General features: G+C 33.0%; 1 protein-coding gene across 1 annotated transcript in view; it reads right to left on the reverse strand.

Moving 5' to 3' along the window:
* AGPS (alkylglycerone phosphate synthase) overlaps positions 1-21,781 on the reverse strand; it is a 144,119-nt gene that overhangs the window by 23,633 nt on the left and 98,705 nt on the right. The window contains exons 12-17 of the mRNA XM_045838437.1: positions 21,008-21,059; positions 17,599-17,675; positions 15,649-15,761; positions 10,814-10,883; positions 8,056-8,117; positions 4,252-4,341 (exon numbers count right to left, since the gene is read on the reverse strand). Coding sequence (XP_045694393.1) covers positions 4,252-4,341; positions 8,056-8,117; positions 10,814-10,883; positions 15,649-15,761; positions 17,599-17,675; positions 21,008-21,059 — 464 coding nt within the window. The remainder of the gene's footprint in view (positions 1-4,251; positions 4,342-8,055; positions 8,118-10,813; positions 10,884-15,648; positions 15,762-17,598; positions 17,676-21,007; positions 21,060-21,781) is intronic.

Here is a 21,781-nt window from a genome sequence, read left to right on the forward strand (position 1 = left end):
AATATATATTTATAAATTTATATATTTTATATATATATATATATATAGAGAGAGAGAGAGAGAGAGAGATGCTTTCAAAATGCAACTAGGCGAAGCACTTGAAAGGGAGCTAAGGTAATCATAGTCGAATCCCCAAATGCAGTTTATAGAAGTCCCCAGAAAGACCTTAACAGAAGGAGCAAATACAGAGGAAATACTCTTTTTACTACACAATACAAATAGACTCTAATCTAAAATTTTAATGGCCTTTCAGGCCAAATGTTAGCTGCCTCAGAACAGAAGAAATGAACTGTTTAATAATGCTACTGTCAATTTGCCAGCTGTGTTTTTCTTCTAGTGTTAATTCACAGTCATAAAAACAGATCCTGTGAATGTGTACATTTTAAGTTCCAGATTTACAAAGTTTAAGAAAAACTAGAACAATTTTAACTGATGGCATTATCATTACAAATAATAAATTTAAATAAACTTAAAGGATACAGGAATAAAAGGAGTTTATAGCAATTACTAAAGTATACATTACTCATAAGAATAGTTAATAACAATAAATGTAATGTAACTAAATACTAATAGACTATGGCCACCTTCCCACAAATCCAGAATCAATATTAAATGCAGTTCAGTTTTCAGTAGATAAGGAGGTTTCTAAAGTCAAAATAGGGCTTGACTGATCAGTATCTCAAAGCAAAAGTAGAAATAATGAAAACACCTTTTGGAAAACTTCAATTTGGGTCCACTTCAGAAAGTGACTCAGATCTAACACCTTTTAATAGATCACTTCTATCATTTAAGACAGTTAAACACTAAGCTTCCAAAATCACCCTGACAACAGAGAGTGTGGCTGCCAGTCTACTATTCTATAATTTTTAAAAAGTGTTTGTGCTCTGCTCTTTTTGGAGTATTTTACTTGTTTCAGATTCACTGGCTAGGAATTCCTTTCCATAAAAATTCAGGGTTGGAATTTCTATTCCAATAGACAAAGTACCTTCTAACAAACAGAAATGAAATAAACAAACTTAATAAATGCAACCTACAGCTAAATTATTTTCCTTGGAATCTTTAATTTCAACAATATCTACGATTATTTTAAATTAATTTTGAAATACCTTTTAAAAAACTAGTTTCAAAAATACATCTCATATTTACATTCAACACAGAATAATTCCCTTGTCCATTATTAAACAGCTTAAGTCAAACTCAACTAAAATCATATTCTTGTTAAATGTTAGTTCAATAAAGTATGTGATATAAAAACTACATTTAAAATTTCTATTAATCAAAACTATTCAAGTAACTAGACTTTGTGCACCTTCTAATCTTTGGTTTTATAAAATGATCACAGTAGCTAAGCATTTAAGCTTCTATCAGAAAATTATTCCTATAAAAACAGCTACTTAATTAATGACATGTGGCCAATTCAATCTAAGCATACCAATTTTAGCTACCTACATAACAAAGATCCTTCAGTCTTGTGAGTACCTTCTGAAAAACCAAGACTTAAGTGTTCTTACAGAAGAGAATATTTTACTTCTCAAACACTTTCAGTAAGTAGTGGCTTATAACAATGATATTTTCAAAATAGAAGGGGAGAAGTCTCAAGACTTGTTGAACAGCGAGGTAGGGCAGAAGGAGGAAGGGGAGATAAAATCTGTTAAGTTGCCACTAAAAACAAAAGAATAAAAACTTCTCAACTACACAAGAATAGATTCTATTATTTTAAGTGTTTCAAATTTTACTGTAACAAATGACTTTTGGATTATTAGGCCTGATTTGTTTTCAGTATTATATAATAAGAGAAGAATTAAGTACAACAGGTCCTCAAATAACATCACTTCATTCAATGTTGTTATGTTGATGAGATGCCTGATGAGATGCAACAGGAACTTAACTCTTGTTTATTTTGATTAGCCTATAGTAGAATTGGTTTCATTATGCATCATTTTGCTTAAAGTCACAGAACTGGTCAATATCATTAAGTGAGAACTTATTTTATCAATTTCGGTTGGTAACATAAATAAACACAAAACTTTTTTCTTAGACTTTAAGGACTTTACAGTAAGTTTCGTTTTTAAAACTGCTTCCAATTTTTTTTTAAAAGTGCATTCTTATGCCTTCATTTAGAAAGGCTCTCTATCAGATCAGTTCACTAACCAGGCTCCCTCTTTTCTCTTCCTTCAGACATAGCACATGTCCAACCAGTGAGCGCTAACTCCACATTTTTAGCTCTTACCTCTTCGATTCTACCCCGAATACATATGTTCTACATGCAAATACACAGACTTGACTTGCTACTTCCTGAAATGCTCTTTAAACCCTGTCTTTCTCACCAGGCTCAAAAGACTATTTCAATGAGATTCTGAGTTACATGAACAGTTAATGTAAGGAAGGTGTTTTCCTCATATCTCATGGTAGGATTGTACTTTCTTACCCAGCAGATGCATAATTTATCAAATTCTAAAAGATATGTCTCCATGGGAGCAATAAGAACAAAGAAACACAACATAGCAGTAGGGAAGTACAAGATGAGAGGATGTAAAAGAGAAAAGAAGAAAAAATTACAGAGATAGCAGTTTAAAGAGTATATTGCTAGTCTTACAAAGCAAATATATGCAAATTATCATGCTATGTCAAAATATCAAGAGGGCTTAACAACTGGATGTTTCCATGAGGATTTTTCTTTGAGAAGAAAAGCAAAATATCCAAATTTTTCTTACTAATACTAGTATGAATTATAACCTTAACCTTAATGTAATTACATCATGATGATGCAATGGCATTTATACAGCTCTTCATAACCTTTCTCATTTCATCCTTAAACAGTCCCATCAAGCAGATGCTATTACCACTACTTTTACTAGTGATAATTTAGAGCTCAGATTAAATTATTAATAAACACTAGAACAGTGCTTTCTTTTCCTGTTCAGACATGTGTAATGTTACAAAACAAAGAAATTAAAACTGAGCAGGAAATTGCCATGATGGTGTAACTGGTAGGCAGGGCTGAGGCACCAAGGGCTAAGGACAGGCCCTTTGGCGGGAACAAGCCCAGGTCTGCCTTCCCAGGCTGAGATTAAGTGATTCCAGGCACCTCAGAAGAGTCAGGATCATGGACAGAAATACAGACAAATGCTGTTATGCTAAAGCATAACGGTTGTTTCACAGTCCAGCATCAGGTGTACTTAATAATAAAGATAATATATTATTTTGAAAATTACCTTTTAGTCATGCTTATATTGGTGTTTATTTGTTTATATAATAAATATTGGAGTTATAAATCAAACACACAAAATAAAAAAGAGAGGCAGTTATGTAATACAGAATGTTCAATAAATTTTCAAATGCTACATTACTATTGTATCATTTACTTTCAAGTTCCCCTGCTCGTGATCTGTCCTAACTTCCATTTATTCTCCATTCCAATTAATTGAATAACCTTTGGAGGATACATATGCTTATTCCAATCTTAATACATTTAATCTTCAGGTGTTTACCCAGAAAATTAGTATCAAAAGCTTTAAAACAAAGTACTTCTCAAGAAAACCTCCATCTGGGCTGTTGCTATTTAACAAAGAGAACAAGACCTTCAGTTGAACACGATCAAATATGGGGCACACTAGTCACATCTTAAATTTAAATTACTTGAAATTAAATAAAATTTAAAATCCAGTTCTGATTACGCTAGCCACATTTCAACAGCTCAAGAGCCACATGTGCCTTGCGGCAACCATATTGGACAGGGCAGATACAGAACATTCCCAGTGTGGCAGAAATATCTGTCAGAAAGCAATGAGTTAATCTTCATTTGGATCTTTCACTCCATGCATTCCTTTATTCCATACCCATTCATTTATCAACTGATAAACTGATTAAAGTGGTTATTCTCTACTGAAGAGTGAGCTAGGTTGACTATACATGTAACTTATAGTTCCCTGACTACGTATGTAATTTAGTTTCAGTGAAGAAGGTCTTCTCTTACTCCAGGAGCTTGGACGTTTGGGTCTTCACGGCCATGCTGTCCAGAGAGCTTGTAAGGCTCATTCACAGAAGGGGCGTTCTACTCGTAAAGGGCTCGGGACTGCTCTAAATGCTAGTGGCACCATCCTAACGAGGTGGCAAGTGAAGTTTAGGAAAGCTTGCTAAGTGACATAGAATGAAGCTTCGCTTTAGCTGGCCAATTACACTTCTCCATTAATTAAAAATAGGGTTTTTTGTTTTTTTTTAGAATAAGAAGTATAAGAAGAGAAAACTCACCTGCATGTAGAAAGAGGAGCAAACTGAACACCCTTCTCTTTGCATTCCCTTATTATTCTTTCTTTTACATTTCTACAGAGATCTACAACCCTAGAAAACATAATTGAATACATTAAATTTTCAAATGTTACAAAAATTTTAACATATGCTGCTTTATCTGGCATCCTTCAAGTCAGAAATGCTCCTAACTAAAACTTTCATACTTCTTTCTTCAAAAATGAAAAGCCTTTATCATTCAAATTGAGCCTTCTATTCATAACTTTCAAGGGAGCAAAGTCCTTTCTTTCTTAGCCATAGGAAAGACAGAACAGCATACTCAAGTGTCCTGAAGGCAGTTTCCTACACTTAGAAAAACACAATTTCAAAATAAATTTAACTGCAAGATTTTAAAAGCTATAAAGAACACAATAAAAATTCAATTCTGGATTACAGAAACACCAGTCTTATATCCATGTCTAAAACGTTTTCCTTAAGCCCTGACCAGCGTGATTCAGTTGGTTGGGCATCATCCTACAGACCAAAGGGTAGCCTGTTCGATTCCCAGTCAGGGCAGATGCCTCGGTTGTGGGTTTGGTCCCCAGTTGGGGTGCCCACGGGAGGCAACCAATCGATGTTTCTCTCTCACAACCATATTTTTCTCCTTCTCTCTCCCTTTCCCTCTCTCTAAAAATAAGTAAAACCTTTTAAAAAGTTTTCCTTAATTTAAAAATAACTGAATTAGTGATAATCATGATGTTATACCACATGCTCCACAGCCGATTTGTAAACACTGAGCTAAAGTCCAGTTCAACAAAGACTTACTGGACATGTAACTCTGTGTACAGCTATGCTAGACTGTTTAAGATCAAGTCAATGAAAACAGATGAGAGGAGACTGGTAATATTTAACAATATTAATCTATGTTTTAATGTGAACTGTAACATACTGTTAAAACTACGGATTTTACTTCATGTGGAAAATAAAAACTCTTAAGGTCTATAAAAGCCATTAGTTCTACAGTAAGCATCCTGGCTACGCACTGACACTGGAACAGAAGATACCAAAGAAACCCAAAAGGCTGACCTGCCTCTAGTCTCAAGATCAATGTGACTGTGGGAACTGATGTAATAAAAATAGCATTACATGGATTATCCTTTATAAAATGAAGTTATTTGTATTTGCGTAAGAACAAAAAATATATGATTAAAGTATGTGAAAAAGATTTTCGTGTTTTATTAACATGCCAAATTTTATTCTTATAAATACAGAACTTAAACAGTGTTCTTAAGTTAAATTCTGCTTTATTCTACGAGAGCTGCAGGCAAACGTGATAAACATGAGTGATAAACATGATTTATCAATGTTACCTATGCCTTGTTTATGGAATGGTAAGAATACCTTGTTTTTAAAAAAATCTCTGGTAAAGCATATGGATTATTAAAATTCAATGTGCTTTTATTTTGAAAATCCAACTTATAAAACAAATACTTTAACTATAAATAAAATGTACTAAGCTTTAATATCAACAAGGGTTAATAAATATTACAAATTTATGAAAGTTACAAGTTCTTTATCATGTCTCCCAAAAATGGAGTTTAAGTGCTGCTGCTTCTTCTTGATCATCATAATCATCTCATCAAAAATAATAATCAGGAGCAGAAGGAGATGGGACAAAGGACAAAACTGAATGGTTATAACCCTTAATGGGGTACTTTCTAGAAATGATTTGTAGGAAAGGAGTTCTGAAAGTATTCTCTCACAAAACTTGTGCAAAGCAATCCACTGGAGCCAATCACCTGGGAGATAAATGTAACTGTGTACACTTTTAAATTCTTACCTCATCTATTAGCAAATTTAACACTACTGACCATTTCCTTCTTGAGAAAAGTTTCCCTGGGCTTCTCTCACATTGCTGGTTTTCCTCCAAATTCTCCAGATATTATTTCTCCGTCTCCTTTGCTCTTGTTTGTATGACTATTCTTAAATGTTGAGGTTCCCGGGACTTCTTTCTTAGGCCTTTTGTGCCCTTCATCCAAACTATTTATCTGCTCCCTTGGTTTTAATCCCAGTCTCATGCTGGTGTATCCAAAATCTTTAAATCCTCACTTGGACCTCTTAGATTGCTATTTTTATAGGCTGAATTCTTACACTATTCCAGAGTACCTCCACAGAACACTATGCAGTCGTCCTGCTAGGGCCCGCTGAGGAATATGCAAAACTAGCAAGAGGAATAATCCCTTAAGAGAATTATGTCTGAAAAGGTCAAGCAACCTAATAATGAGTGAGAGTTGAAGACCCTGATCCCATGGGTTGTCCTTCTAAACACCGACTCTATCCAACTAACAGTGGGAAAGAAAAAACATTGCTAAAAGGGCAATAAAGTTTCATGTCATGAATGCAGCTGTTTTCCCTTAACCTTATTTATTAAAACTGAAGTTGTTTTAAATGAAAACAAACCAAATATGTATTCTGTATAAAAGGGATATTTCCAGTGAGTCAGTTGTAAGTAAATGTGTAAGTATATACAAAGAAAGAATAAAGAAAACTAAAAAGATAGTGCATGATTAGCTTCCACATTTGGAAGAATAAAAACAAAATGAACAACTGCCAAACTCTGTTGTTCAAAAGTGTCAGATGTCAATGAGTTGGTTAATTCTTTTTATTTACAAGATTTATTCCCCTTATAGTTAAATTAAATTAAATTCAGCAACAAAAGCTGTAAATAACAGATCCATACCACGAAGTCTGGTTATCTCGCAATGCACAGACTGAGTGTCAATGCACCCAAGGTCATGACCATGGCAGGTGAAGACTGAATGAAGGAAAATAAAGGCTTTCTGGGAAGGAGTAAAGAGAGGTTACAGTAGAACAAAAATGTTAGGCTGTGTAATATCTAAGATTCATGAGGATTTGTTCTATTCTACTTTATTTTAGATTTAAAATGATTGGTTAATTTTATTTTTTAAGTAAAATGTAAGGCATGTTAGAATAAAATGTACTAACAATCTCCTTAAGAATTTTTTACTACTAAATAAGTAAACTCACAAGTCCACTTTTAATAAAACTATTTTCCACTTCCTAATCAGTTTTTATTAATTCCCAACCAATCTGTGTGTATACAATCTAAAAAACAGTATATAATTTCTTTAAATTCTGTATCTTTGAGAAATCATTTAAATGCAAGTTAAGTAAGATCTTGCTGAATAGCATGTAAATACAAATATCAAAAGCTAAATAATACATCACAAAAAATTTAACTAACTTCATAATTTGGGGGCACTCTTTAGAGAACATTTAAGCCTATTAATCACTTAAGAATTTAAATCAAAGCTAAGTAAAACCACATAGTGACATTAAAGAATCTTAAAGAATAAGATTCTTTAAAATATAAACTTCAATAGCAGCTTCCTTCTATGGCACACAAACAAATTTTCCACAAACAAAAAATAGCTTGCAAATGTGATAATCTGATGGAGATATTAATTTAAATAAAGGTGATTATGATATTTCAATGTTTCTTTATAAAATTTTAAGTTTACATATTCACACACAAAGACACATTACTTGAACAACTTGTATGGCATATTTTAATAGCAGGCATTTTTAAAAAATATCTGCCATTCATTTACTTAAATAACTTTTGTAAGAATTTTATTACCATGTTTAATATGGATCAAAATTATCTGGATTTTATATCAAATAGATTATTTGCTGATTTTTCTTAACAGGTTGTGTGTGTTTTTTTTAATTGTTTACTCTATTACAGTTGTCTCCCATTCCCTCCCCCCAATTCCCCTCTCTTCCCAGCATTTTATTTCATTTTACCTGTCCCAAGGAGCGGAAGTCTCAAAAGATTCTCCTAATATATAGTATTCTAAACCGAAGTCCTGTTAAGACACATATACAAAAATCAAGAAATTATAACAGATGCAGAAGAATCAATAATATTATTTGTATTTTATGTTGTTCACCATCAGTAGTACATGTAATTGTTGGGATTACATGTTTCTACCTTAATCTCCATGGCTCTTTACCTCTTTACTATCCACCTCATAAGAGCCCTGGAAAGTGGCCGTAAGAGTGAGGTACAACCTCCAGGAAGACAGGAATTTGGTCTGTCTTATTCTCCTCTGTACCTGTGGCACCAGGCTAAGTCCTGAAATATAATAGGAACTCAAATATTTCTCCAATGAATGGAGTTTCTATCCAGGAACTATCTATGCATATGTAGAGAATATTAGCATAACAGATGTTTGGTGGCCTAATCAGTACATGAACCAATACCAACAAGTGGCCATTAGGATCAAAGAAGCAGGGAAGCAGGGAAGCAGGAAAGTGGGGGCATGGGGGAGAGATTAGAGGAAGGAAAAGCTATCTCCCTTTCTTAAAAGTAACTTTTTTCCTGGCTGGTGTGGCTCAGTGGATTGAGTGCCGACCTGAGAACCAAAGAGTCACCAGTTTGCTTCCCAGTCAGGGCACATGCGTGGGTTGTGGGCCAGGTCCCCAGTAGGGACCAAGCAAGAGGCAACCACACATAGATGATTCTCTTCCTCTCTTTCTCCCTCTCTTCCCCTCTGTCTAAAAAATAAATAAAATATTTTTTAAAAAAGTAATTTTTCTTTAAAAACAAACTAGAAAATATAGTTCCATTCTCTGTACTGACTGAATAGAAAGAACATTTGGAAGCACCTCTGCTAGGAATATATGCATATACGTATCTTACACCAGAAGATATAATGTTTGTATGATAAATAACTTATAATACTAATTTCTTTATTCAACGTACAATTCTGTAATTTCAAAACTGAAAATAGAAATTCACAAACCACTACAGAAGTATAAAGATATGACAGAAAATTTTATAAGGTAGAAAACTCAATACATGTTAAGTTTTCACTTCTAATAAAATGAACTTCTTCAACTCTACCACTGGTTGACAGTAGCAAAAAATTCCTGAAATTACTGGTCTAAAATTTTCTCTTATGCATTCACTTATTTAGTAAACATATATTTAATGACAACAGTATTAAGTACTGGGAAAATAAAAAAAAAATCTCTATTCCCTCCCCCCACAAAAATCTCTAACTTGCTTCTGATTAAGTTTTAACATTAACTGGAATCTTAATTAAGAAATTTACTTCAAACTGTGTCTATGCTGTACCTGTTACAGTTACATTTCATTTTCTAGCATTATAAATTTAGTACCATGAGAAAATGGTCAATATTCTCAGAGAAAATGCCTAACAAACAAAATTTATGTATACCCATAATGCTGATGGAAGAACTTGAGGTACAGACAGTCTATGGAGATAAAAGTTATGAGACCTAAAGTCATCTACTTCCTCTCATTATCTGCAAACCTGCTCATCACAACCTCTCACACAGCACACAGGCAAGAATGCGCCATTCTCAGAATGGTGGCAGGGAGGTGGGCAGCGGGAGAAAACTGTAAGACGACCTACATGCTTCAAATTCACTGCTATCTGAAATTTAGATCTTACTTAGGGTTAAATTATTGATTGTTAAAATGAAAACAAAAGTCAATCTTTCTTAGAAAAGTAAAAAAAAGTTTGTATGAATATTTCCTTCAGAATAATTTCCAAGTGAGAAATTAGAACTCTCAGTTTTAGGGAAGCCAAATTCTCAACAGGATAGCTGAGAAATGACCTTTTAAAACAAGACCCTTTAAATTATATAACAAGCAGTATTTTTTTAAAAGTAATCTTAGCAACAGCAGAAAATCTGAAAACTCAAGTTTGCTGTAGCTAAACTAGAAAAATAAAACAAAATACATGAAAAAATGAGTAAACAAACTTTCATATCAGTAAGTACAAAAGACTCATGAGGTTAATATAGCTAATAAAAGTTTCTCACAAACAGAAAATTTAGAATTAGAAAAATTTTAGAACTCAAATATACACAAATTATTTCTTTAATTGTATATAGTACTCACTGCCAGTGAATCAGTAACTACTCGGAACTAAGTTAAAAATCAACTTTCAAAGACAGTTGGAGACAGATTTACATAACCTTAAAACAGAATATGGGTCGAGTGAGGAATGGTGCTAAATAAAACATCTTGATTCTAACCAATGTTAGGAACAGCACACTCAACTTTCAGACAGAGAAAGTCTCCATTCTTCTCAAGAACAGAAAGACCTATTAAAACCTTTAAATTCCTCAAAAGCATACATGTAAGGTTTAATTAATAGTTAAAAATTATTTATAAGACCTAAAATCATCTATTACCTTTCATGATCCATAAATCTGTTCATCACACCTTCTCACACAGCACACAAGCATAACTGTACTCTTCCTTATCAGCATGGGGGGTGGGGGCAGCAGGGAGACCTACATGCTTCTTCAGACCATTGCGATCTAAACTTTCGACCTCACCTAAGGTTACAGTAAAATGCTTACCGTGGGAGAACTTGGGGTGGATTTGTAGCTAACCCTTTATTACTATAAAATGACATGCTCAATTACAGTTGGTTAAAATTTAAGAAAATAATTTTGTTTACTCAACATAAGGAAAGTATTGTTTGCAACATAAATTGACAAGGAAAAATATGAGATAACTTACTCGAATGTATGCAATGACATAGGTCAGCAAATAACCTCTTTGTCCATTATCTTCTCCAGCTGCCAATCCACTGTAATTAAAGAAGTGCTAATAAGTTTCCAATGAACTATTAACAATATTTAAAAAACCGAACTAGTATGACACCTTAAGATAAATGCTGAACAGATTAACATATATTATACTGTATCTCATTTTTATTTTACTCTCATTTATCATAAATATATCACAGAGCCATCAAAGGAATAAGCTTGAATAACAAAAATCTGAAAGCGCTTTTAATATTTCAGCTTGGTCATTAACTTCAAACTTTTATTGATCACACTAATAAAACTGGCTCATGAACCCAACTACTTCTACCCACATTATCAAAGAATATGAGACGTAAGAAACAAATGTAAATAATCCTCACAAGCACAAAATGATACTTAAAATACTCTTATTAAAACACTCTTAATTTCTTATTTTATTATTATACTCTTATTCACATATTCATATATTATTATAATCTTATTCATATGTAAAGATGTGCAACAAATGACTAGGATCTTCCAAATACCAAGATATTTCTTGAATACTTGAGCACATTGTACAATATTTGAAGTATTATTTCATTGACCTTATGAGTTAAAGGAGACAACACACACCTGGAAATATTAAAGTTTTTGAAACAATATGTAGACAAGTATAAGTCCAACAGGTAAGATCTTATTACTTATGAACACATGAACTGTCCCTTTTAATTTGAAAGTTTTGTCCATAGAAATTGCATTTGGTGATCTAGTTAGAATTAATCCATATAACATATAATTCAGTCTAAATGTTCTACTTTGTGAAAGTCAGCCTTATTTTAAAAGATTATGAATGATTATAGATTTCCATACATTCATTATACCTTTTTATTTTTGCTTCTTTCCATCAGAGATAAAAATTAAATTTTAACTATGCTTTTTAAAAAATTTTTTAAAGATTTTATCTTATTTTTAGAGAGAAGAGAAGGGAGGAAGAAAGAGAGGGAGAGAGACATCAGTGTGTGGTTGCCTCTCACATGCCCCCATCCCCCCGGATGGCCTGCAACCTGGCCTGCAACTCAGGCATGTGCCCCAACTGGGAATGGAACTGCCGACCTTTCGGTTCACAAGCTGGTATTCAATCCACTGAGCTACCCCAAATTTTAACTATTCTTAATCAACTAAATAAAACTTATCCCAAACTCTCAAAGCACCCATTAAAAATTCCTCAACAAAACCATGTAAAAAGAAAAATATCTTTCCTTGTGACTTTCTTGGATCCTGGTTAATAATCAACTGTTATGTCTCTCTTCTGAATATCCAGCCTGTACCTCCTTGTTCTCAGGATGCCAAGCGCTTAACAATGGTGTTTGCGCAAGACTCAGGTCTTGAGATTGTGTGACTTGAGCCTCTTCTGGAAGCATTTCTCTTTATGGCTTCAAGGAACTACTTAGAGTTAAATCCTTTTTTTCCCTGAAGTTTGGCTTGGATTTTGTGGTAAGTAAATAATACAATATAGATGTATCCTTGGTCTATGCAAATAATGTAAGGCATTTTTAGGCTAGGATAAATGGGCTAAATCAGATTTCCTGACTTCGTGTTCTGGCTGGACATACTCAAATAAGTGTCACCCAGAGGAGTGGCAAAGGTTGATAAAAGCAGCTGTAGTCTAGAACTACTCAGGGACAGAGTATAATAAAATGAAGGGGGCTGTTTGTACTACCAAAATGCTAATGAGAGAGGAAGACAGAACTCAGGTGAGATAGCTAAGAGTGAAAAGTAAGAAAGAGAAGAGAATTCTGGGTTGGATGTGTTTGTATGTGAGGTTGGGGTAGGCAGTCAAATAAAACTCCAAAACAAAACCAAAACTAGTCAGAAAATTGCTGTGTAAGTGAGCAGAGGAACACAGCTGAGCCCATAGCTCCATTAGGTATGAAACAGGGTCAGACACTGAGTCTGAGAGGAAAGAACACTACAGATCTAGGAAACCGAAACTGTTCATCGTGGCCTGGTAGCAGAAGCAAAACAAAGGAAAAGAGAGGGAAGACTAAAAAAAGGTGCAGAAGACCTGCCCTGGAAATCTTTGAGAAGGTACATTCTAAGTATGCATTTGGTGAGATGTAACACTAAGGAGGACTGTCTCTCTTATACAGGATGAGAAAAAGTCCTACTTTGCAGTCCCAGATTTACCTGTTTTTCTTCAGACCCAATTCTAATATCTAGCAGGACAGGGTGGGGCAAGCTCAGTTCCACTTTGGAAATCGGTGTGACAAACCACACAGAAACATATATTTTCTTATTTGAAGAAGGAATCTGATGTTCATTCTAAATTCATAAACACCAATGGAGAAGAAAAGTCATTCGGGGTTTGCTTTTCTGAATCACACATTTCTGGGCAAATTTAGCCTTTTGGAACTTCTCTCTTTTTTTTAGCTTTCAGAATATCTTCTAGCCAAAATTACCTTAAGATACAATATATAAGTAATAATAGAGACTTCAAAATTAAATGCTTCTAACTTGCCATTTTTGCAGCCACTCAAAAAAAAAAAAAGGAAGATTCAAACTGCTTTATGTTAAAAGTAGCAACATCCATCCCCTACTTCCTGCTCCCCACCACAAATTTCAAACATCAATTAACAAGGTTCTTAAACAAATTTAAAGTGATTTCATGGGGAAGGACTGGGAAGACTAATGAAGGAGGAATGAGACAATTTTTTTACATAAAAGAGCCATCTGGTGAACCTAATCACTCTCATGTTGAATTACACTAAACAACTTAAGCACACGCTTTAAGAATAACGATAACATATTACCCCAAATTCTACGGTAAACATCAATACATTTGTCATGATAGCTGACAGGTAATGTTTATTCTGCTTAGCTCTTAGAAGTTAAAGTACAATACTAGCCAACACAGATAAACAAAACGTATGATCATTCAACATTTGGCTATTATGTTCTGTTGGACTGTATGTGTTCAAAGGTATTGAACAGTGTTTGGGTGGAGGTGGAAGGCAAGGAGGAAAAATGGCTAAGATAAAAATGTTCTCAACTGTTGGGAATACTACATTAAAAACAATCAATTTGAAGGTAATGAAGTGGTAGAAACAGGGTTTAAAAAAGAACAGAAAATGAAGAACAGATTAACGATGGCCTGATTCAAAATAAAATACATTAGCTAAACTAACTTAATGAAAAATTTAGCAGAATGAAATTTAGTGGTGCTTTCTTCCATGTACTTATGCAGAAGGAGAAGTGACTGAGGAACAAGGGTTAGCAGAGTGGCATGTTTAATTAGAAAAACACCTCTGAATCTTCCAGTTATTAGAACAAAGCACTAGTGCCTATAGAGAACTGGGAGCAAAACAAGATTTCTCCTAGAAAAGCACACGAAGATATTTTCAAGTATGAAACAAATCAAAAGACCCCTACGTCGTGTGCCTAATGAGAGCCCAGACTGTTCAACACAAAAGATTTCTGCATCTAAATGAGGGGAGACAGGATGAAAGTCTACTAAGAAACTAAGTTATAATATAACTAAGAAGTAGCAAATAATAATAGCAAAAACTGAGACCTCAATGAAGATCTAAGTTTTTAATGCTTCACCTTTGCTTTGAAAAGATATCTCATTTACCATAATGTATTTTTAATGGCTGAATTTGATACAAGGTTTTTTTAGTATAAGCAAACTGCTAGAATTTAATCAACAGTTCTGGGGTCTCAGTATCAGTATCTAAGAGACCTGGATTTATCTTAAGGATGATTCATTCTTACTTTTAAGTTGTAAGTAGCTGGTGTTCAAGGAGAAAAACAAAACTGGCATGACATTAACAGACAGTTCACGACAGTTGATGGGTCAAATTAAATAAAATTGACAGAATGGTTCTGCCAAATACCTAAAAATTAAAATTCACCAAGAATAAAAATATTCACAAAGAATTCAAATTAAGTATAATGTATGTGATATATTTTAAGTTCTAGAGGAGAAAAAAAAGACAGGTAACCAGAAAACTGTTAGTTTATATATTTAAAAAAGGAAAATAAATGGAGTCCTGATAAATGGCATTTTCACTATAGTTCCCATAGATCAATCTTATAATCCATCAAGCAGACAAAAAGAAACCACCCAATCATTATTCAGTTGGTTATAGACATGAAATGTTTTCTGCTTCTTTATACTAGCATAAAACAGTAAGTGACAGGGGGTAGAGCACAGGTAATTTATCAAATACTTTTGATTAAACACAATTTCCTTTCAAAAACATAATTACAGCATTTTTATATACAGGGTCTGGCAGAAGTAATGCCTGGTTGAGTGTAGTTGGTAGGGTAATAATATAGGTATAACAATTTAGTTTTAATTTGAACATTTCACTTAAAATGTCATATGGTGTGCCATTGTGTGATATTGTTATTAACAATTACACACTTACGATTTTGTAATAAACAAGGAGCGTGTTTTGTGTCAGACCCTGTATATATTTCTACCACTAAATTATAATATGACTATAAACTTTTTTCCTATTTCACTCTAGCGCAATAAATAGCAAATGTTATAGAATTAGCATTAATGGAAAAATACAGTATTTAATATAATCATGTAAATGATTATATACAGTTATATTAAGAAATCATATATTAATTAAGTACACACAAATAAGAGCAACACAGCAATCTAACTTCCTACAAATTTTTTAAATAAACCAACACAACATGTTAAGTTATACTACCACAAATTTAATACTAGAAAGGGAACATTAACAACTGCTTGGAGATATCAGAATTTTAGCTTAACTTTCTCTTGGTATTTTGAAGTGAAAGCCATACCCAAATTTTGCAGCAATGTCATACACTTGTTTTTCATGCTGAAGAACCTTCTCACGGTCCCCCTCAAACAGTAATGTAGCGACACTGATCTGACTTGGATCAAATCCTTTAAACTACAAAAAAAATTATTATTACAGATAAATCTTATTCTATAAAAGAGTAAATCAAAATACATTTTGTTCCTTTTTTCCTTCTAATCTGGGCTCAAACACAGCAGCTCTTTAAAAATTGAACTTTGGAACTTTCACTGGCAACCAAAAGAATGTTTTGTACACCTATTCATGTCATCAAAATATAATAAAACTATGAAAAAAACACTTCACTTCAACGTATGCCTCGGTGTCAACTATAATGACATATTGGTATGTAAACACAACAAATAACTTGTAAGAATTGTAACTATAAGAAAGAATCCAATAAAACTACCAAAATGATAGAAAATAATAAAGGATGGGGGGGAGTAAAAACCAATAGCATGCTTAAATACTACAATAACTCTTATTAAATAACATTTTCAAAGGAGACTTTATGAATAAAATTAAAATGCAAAACACCTAAGAATAATCTTAAAACAGCTAAGTTCATGAGGAAACACATGTCTAAAAGATTTAAGACATATGTTCCTGAATGCATAAACTAAGTATTATAAAACCTGCGAACTCTTGCCAAATTAATAAACTAGTTTATCTTAATTCTAATAAAAATCTCAACAGACTTTCTCATATGGTTAAGTTTCTAAAATTTTTCCAAGATAATAAACAGGTAAGTGACAGTGGTAGCAGGAAAATTAAAAAAAAAAAAAAAAGAAGTACTAGACCTACAGCAATAAAATCCATTTACTTTTTTAGGAACAAAAAGCTCATTAAGATCATGAAAAAGATTTTGATACATTAAAAGGGAGTCTATTTCTTGGATAAGTATATAAGATGTGGACATGGTAAATCAGTGTAGGAGAGGCAGGGGTTAGTAAATGGTTCTCAACTGGTCACAACTGGTTAGCAACTGGGGGAGGAAGAGGTAAAGATTACAATATATAGATCTTTATCTCACATCATAAAAACAAAAAAGCTTAAATAGTAATAAAAAAAAATTGAATTCCCACTTAACAAAATAGCGCGAGAGAATAAAATGGTCCTACTCATAGTTCTGGAGGAAGGAAGGCTTTTCTAAGCTTAGAAGTAATTAATCAGAGGAAAATATATAAAAATTTAAAACTTTTGCAACAAAAAGAAAAACCTTTATTTAAAGGGATTCACTGACTGGAAAAATTATTTACAACATATACACAAAGGCATCTAATAATTCCACACACCAAAGCACCAAGAAAAACATGAGGCTCCCACCCTGGAGCAATAACCCTATTCATCTAATTCACACAAAAATTGTATCTAGCAAATATAGGGAAATGGTCAGTCTCACTGGAGTTTCAGGAGACATCCACTAAAATGAAGTACTATTCCCCCTAGATTCAGTAAATTTAGAACATAAAACAAAAATCCTACTAAGCAACAACAGCAAGGATGCAACAGAAAAATGGTACAAGTGTATTGCCCATGATAGTGGAAGCTGGTAGAAACCTTTATGAAAGGAATTTAGCAAATCCATTGTTATTTTTTTTAAACCCTGATTTTTATTTCACTACTAGATATCTACTATAATGGAAAAAATTCAAACTATAAAAAGTGTTCCATGCATAAAACTGTTTAATGCAGTGTTATTTTTTAGGTACTTCAAACCTGAAAAAAAAATTTAATTTCTGAAATCAAATGCATCATTGATTTACTTTGATAAAATATTTAACACAGAATATAATAAGTATGAAATGTATGCAGAAACATGGAAAAACATACTTATAACAGGTACTCTGTGAGGGGCAGAAGGCAGGAAACAAAAATCAATTAATATCCTAATCACTTAAAATTTTAGCATTTTATAAAAGAAAATTCTTACCTTTGTAATATAAAACTTTTTTAATCCATCCAAAAATGATGTAAAAATAGAGGAAACCTGAGGTTTAAGAGCATGACCTAAGAAGGAAAAAATTAGTACTTCAAATTAATAACAAATTATATGTTTTCAGAAGATCAAGAGAAAAGTGAATGTTTTCATAACCTTAATTTTAAAAATCTATTACATATGACATATTGATATTAAGATCTTTATCTTTTACCTTTATTTTCTTTCAAAAGTCACAGATTTTTGCTTATAAAATCCCTTCTTGTTTTTTTTTAAACTCAAATTACTGTATGTAATTAATACTACACATAGTTTAGGTTTTCTTTCAATGGTATACTTTATGCATAGTAAAATCACTTCATTAATTTTTATTTCATTAAGACCACCCAATGGTGACTGGTTTTACTTTTATTTTTTTAATTATGCAGAAACCATGCAGAACTATAACCAAATATGGAGCCAATACCACATTTAAGGTTGTTTCTTAATTAATTCTTATTTCATCTAGAATTCTTGGCATAAAACTAGTAATTGCTTCCTTAATCACACCCCGAGAGTTAAAATTGCCAAAATACCATGAATGGGGTCTCAGAGTCTGTTAAATTAACATCTCTGCCTGCAGATTGAGCTTAATTGAGTGAAAGTCTTTACTGTTTTCTCATTGTTTTCAGAGTAGCAACTTCTTAACTCTCATGACTGCTATATTTAAGAGTCACACATCTGGCCTTAGTGATACAAGTCCAACTCAAAAAATTCAAGCATACCATTTACACAGAATTTTTATAAAAATTTTTAAAGCCCCTAGTGGGTCTAAAATTATCTTCAAATAAAAATTTTATTATTAAAAAGAGGCTTTAGGGTTTGGGGATTCAGTTTATGTTTACAGTGTGGGTTCCTTCTTTAAAATAGGTATACATAGCAAACTAGTTTTCTGAAAAACAAACAAAATTCTGGGAAGAAACTATTACTTGCAGTCTTTTTTTTTCCCATTCACCTTTTTTTAATGAGAGTCTGAATCTGGAATATGTATTACATTTCTATTGATTATAATACGAAACTGCATTATATAAAAAAACAACTAACATGAAGTCTTCACCAGAGGCTAAGAATTAGGTATCCACGCTGAAACTGAACAAAGCAAACCACAACAAAAACGTAGGGCAGATTATCTAAGGACTAACCTAGCAATCTTTCTGAGCTCCTGAGCTCCTGGATCTTAAGAGGTTTGTTTGGGGGGTTTATTTTTCTTTTATTGTAACCTGTCAGAGATGCTTCTCTAGAATAACCAGTGCTTTAATACATACCATTTCTAGCATGATTAAAGTCAGAAATACAATATCATCAAAATATTCACTCTCTGTCACAAATAGTATTCATTCTACTTTAACAATTGGAAATAAACATATAAATATAAATGTGTGAGTGTGTATGTTGTGTTCTTGCAATAATGTGAAATTGTATGTTCCTTAAAAAGTCTCTTGATTCACATAATCTTTACATAAGGTATGAAGACTCCAAATGTTATGACTGATGTAAATTAATCCTAAGGGCATATCTTCATCTTAACACATTGTACAATTTCTGTAAACGCTAGTGGGAGGTAGTCACATATACTCCTGATACTGAGTTGATGTGATACCTTTAAAGCATATTATTGTAACAGCGATACTAACTTTTAAGTAGGTCAAGTATTACTATCAATTGGGCATATTAGCTTTCACTTATTCTCTAATTAATGTTACCTATCAAATTGATTATATTCAAAATATATTCCAGCTATTGTGTTTTATCTTTTACAGTAAATAAAATAACTGGTTTCCAAGTTTACTAGCTGGACAGTTTGATTAGTGGATTTTGTGTTGTTATAGTGTTAATTAAATAATTTAAAGGGATTTAACAAGCATCTATGTTTCAAAGAAGTAATCTGAGACAGTGGATCAGGCACATCTGGGTTTAAATCCAGCTCCACCACAGCTCTAACTTGTGAACTTGGACTGAAATTTTATACCTTTGAGTAGTTTGTAAACTAGGAATACCACCTTGAATAGCTGTGAGGAGATACTTGATAAATTGCGCTACTGATAATGTGCTTACTAACATTAGCACTAAGCTATGTGCTATCCAAGATTTGTTTAACCTATTTTGCTAATTTAATGATTAAGTCAGTCAACATGTTACATAATAGATTCAGGAGACATAAAAATGAATGAGAAACGGACATAGAAAACTTCAATTAAATCTAAACTACACTCAGATGGAACGAACAAAAATCTGTCTATCTTAGCCTTTGTATTTATTATTGAGCAATCATTCCCATAATCTTATGGACTGTTTTGAGGGTACTTAAATTCTGTAAATTTAAATCCCAACTAAATTAGAATTTATGGAAAATATATAGAAGAAGTAAAAACAGAATTGAAAGATGAAAAATTGTGTCAGAAAGTTTAACACTTTAACCAGAATAGGGAGCAAAAAGAGTTTCCTGCTACTGAATTCTCCATCTGATTACCCCAATGGCACCTGAAATGCAACCTGTTGTAATGTCTTTTCCCCAAAGTCATCATCTCTTCTAGACTGTTATCTACCAATCCAATTGGTCAAATCAAATCTGGCAGTCGCCCTCAACTCTTACCTTTATTTAACCTTCTACATCCAGTTGGCAAGCAGGCCTTTCATAAATCTATCCCTCACTCTCCACCTTCACTGCTGCTGAAGTGGGGCCCTGATCAAGGCCCCCAAATTGGCCTCTTTAACCATTTCAACTCCTGCTTCCTGCTGGCACCATTCTAATCTATCCGCATAATGCTAGCATAATAAGCTTCCTAAAATATAAAGTTGATTTGTTTTATTCCCTCTACAAAGAAACCCCTTGCCTGACAAATCTACCCTGCAAAGTCCACCCATCCAGCTTGAACTCCTGTGACAACTTTCACCATAACCTCTATGCGCCACACAAAACTAAAATGTGCCACTTAGGTTTTACAACTTCCTTTTTTTTCTGATAAGTGAACAAACTTGGTAGTAGAAAGAGGAAGAGAACATCTCAGGCAAATTTCTATTCACCTTTTAAGATTTAGCTCAAGAATCACCGTCTTTTAAGAAGCCTTTCTTATCTCCCCCACCCCCCAAGGAAAATCAGGCAGGCCATCAACCAGCCCTCACTTGCACACCAGGGTAGCCAGCGTCATCTTCTTTCACAGCACCTCCAACACTCTGCATTCATTCATTCATTCATTCATTCACAGAATTCTCTGTCCTCATTAGACAGAGAGCTTCTCAAAGGATAGGAACCATGATGTTCGTCATTCTAGCTCTGCACTCAGTAGTCTTCCTGGCACATAACATGTATTTCATAAATTCATGTGGCTTAATAAGCAGATTAAAATCACCATTTCTTACTTACCAAACTGAAACTGCTGGTTATCCATGAGGCGAATAGATGCAGGAGCACATCTCTGGTTTAAAAGAAAAAAAAATGTGATATAAATTTAATAAGGTAAAGAAGCTAGACGGGTAAAACATGAATGTCATCTTTCTTCATAGATAAGTCTAAGAATTGTTTCTTCTTTTTATCTCTTTTCATAGTACATAGAAAAACTATCAGATAGTATCTAGAATTCTAAGATCTTTCAAGGCTATCTGTATAAAAACAGCAACAAAACTCTGAAGCATAAGATTATGTATCTAAAACATCTAAAACTGCACCAGTATCATGTTTATTTAGGCACACAATAAAAGCTGCAAGAGAAGAAAAACAAGGAAAGCAGATATTTATATTAATTTGTAATGTAAAACACTACAATACCAACACTAACAAGGTTTAAGTTAGTTACAATTTTTCCATAGAATTAAAATGAGCTGCACCCTAAATGGGATTTTTATTTTCTACGCAAATTTTTAACATGGTTAATCTGCTACCAAGAGGTTGCTTTCAAATTAAAATATTTATCTTCTGAGTATTACCATTTATCAATAAAATTTGTACCAACACTATGTTGAGACTTATGGGAACCACTCAAAAGAACCAAACTTAATATACACTTTTAACTGTGTATAACAATATTTTTGCTATTACTTTCTTTTAACTGGACGAATACTTCATTTTTAAAACAATTCATAATACACATTTTATTTCACCCAGCAAAATGACTAGTTTCTTATTATAAATACTATACAA

Source organism: Phyllostomus hastatus, unplaced genomic scaffold (assembly GCF_019186645.2).
Source record: "Phyllostomus hastatus isolate PE091 unplaced genomic scaffold, TTU_PhHast_1.1 phas_contig_1, whole genome shotgun sequence".
Lineage (NCBI taxonomy): Eukaryota > Metazoa > Chordata > Mammalia > Chiroptera > Phyllostomidae > Phyllostomus > Phyllostomus hastatus.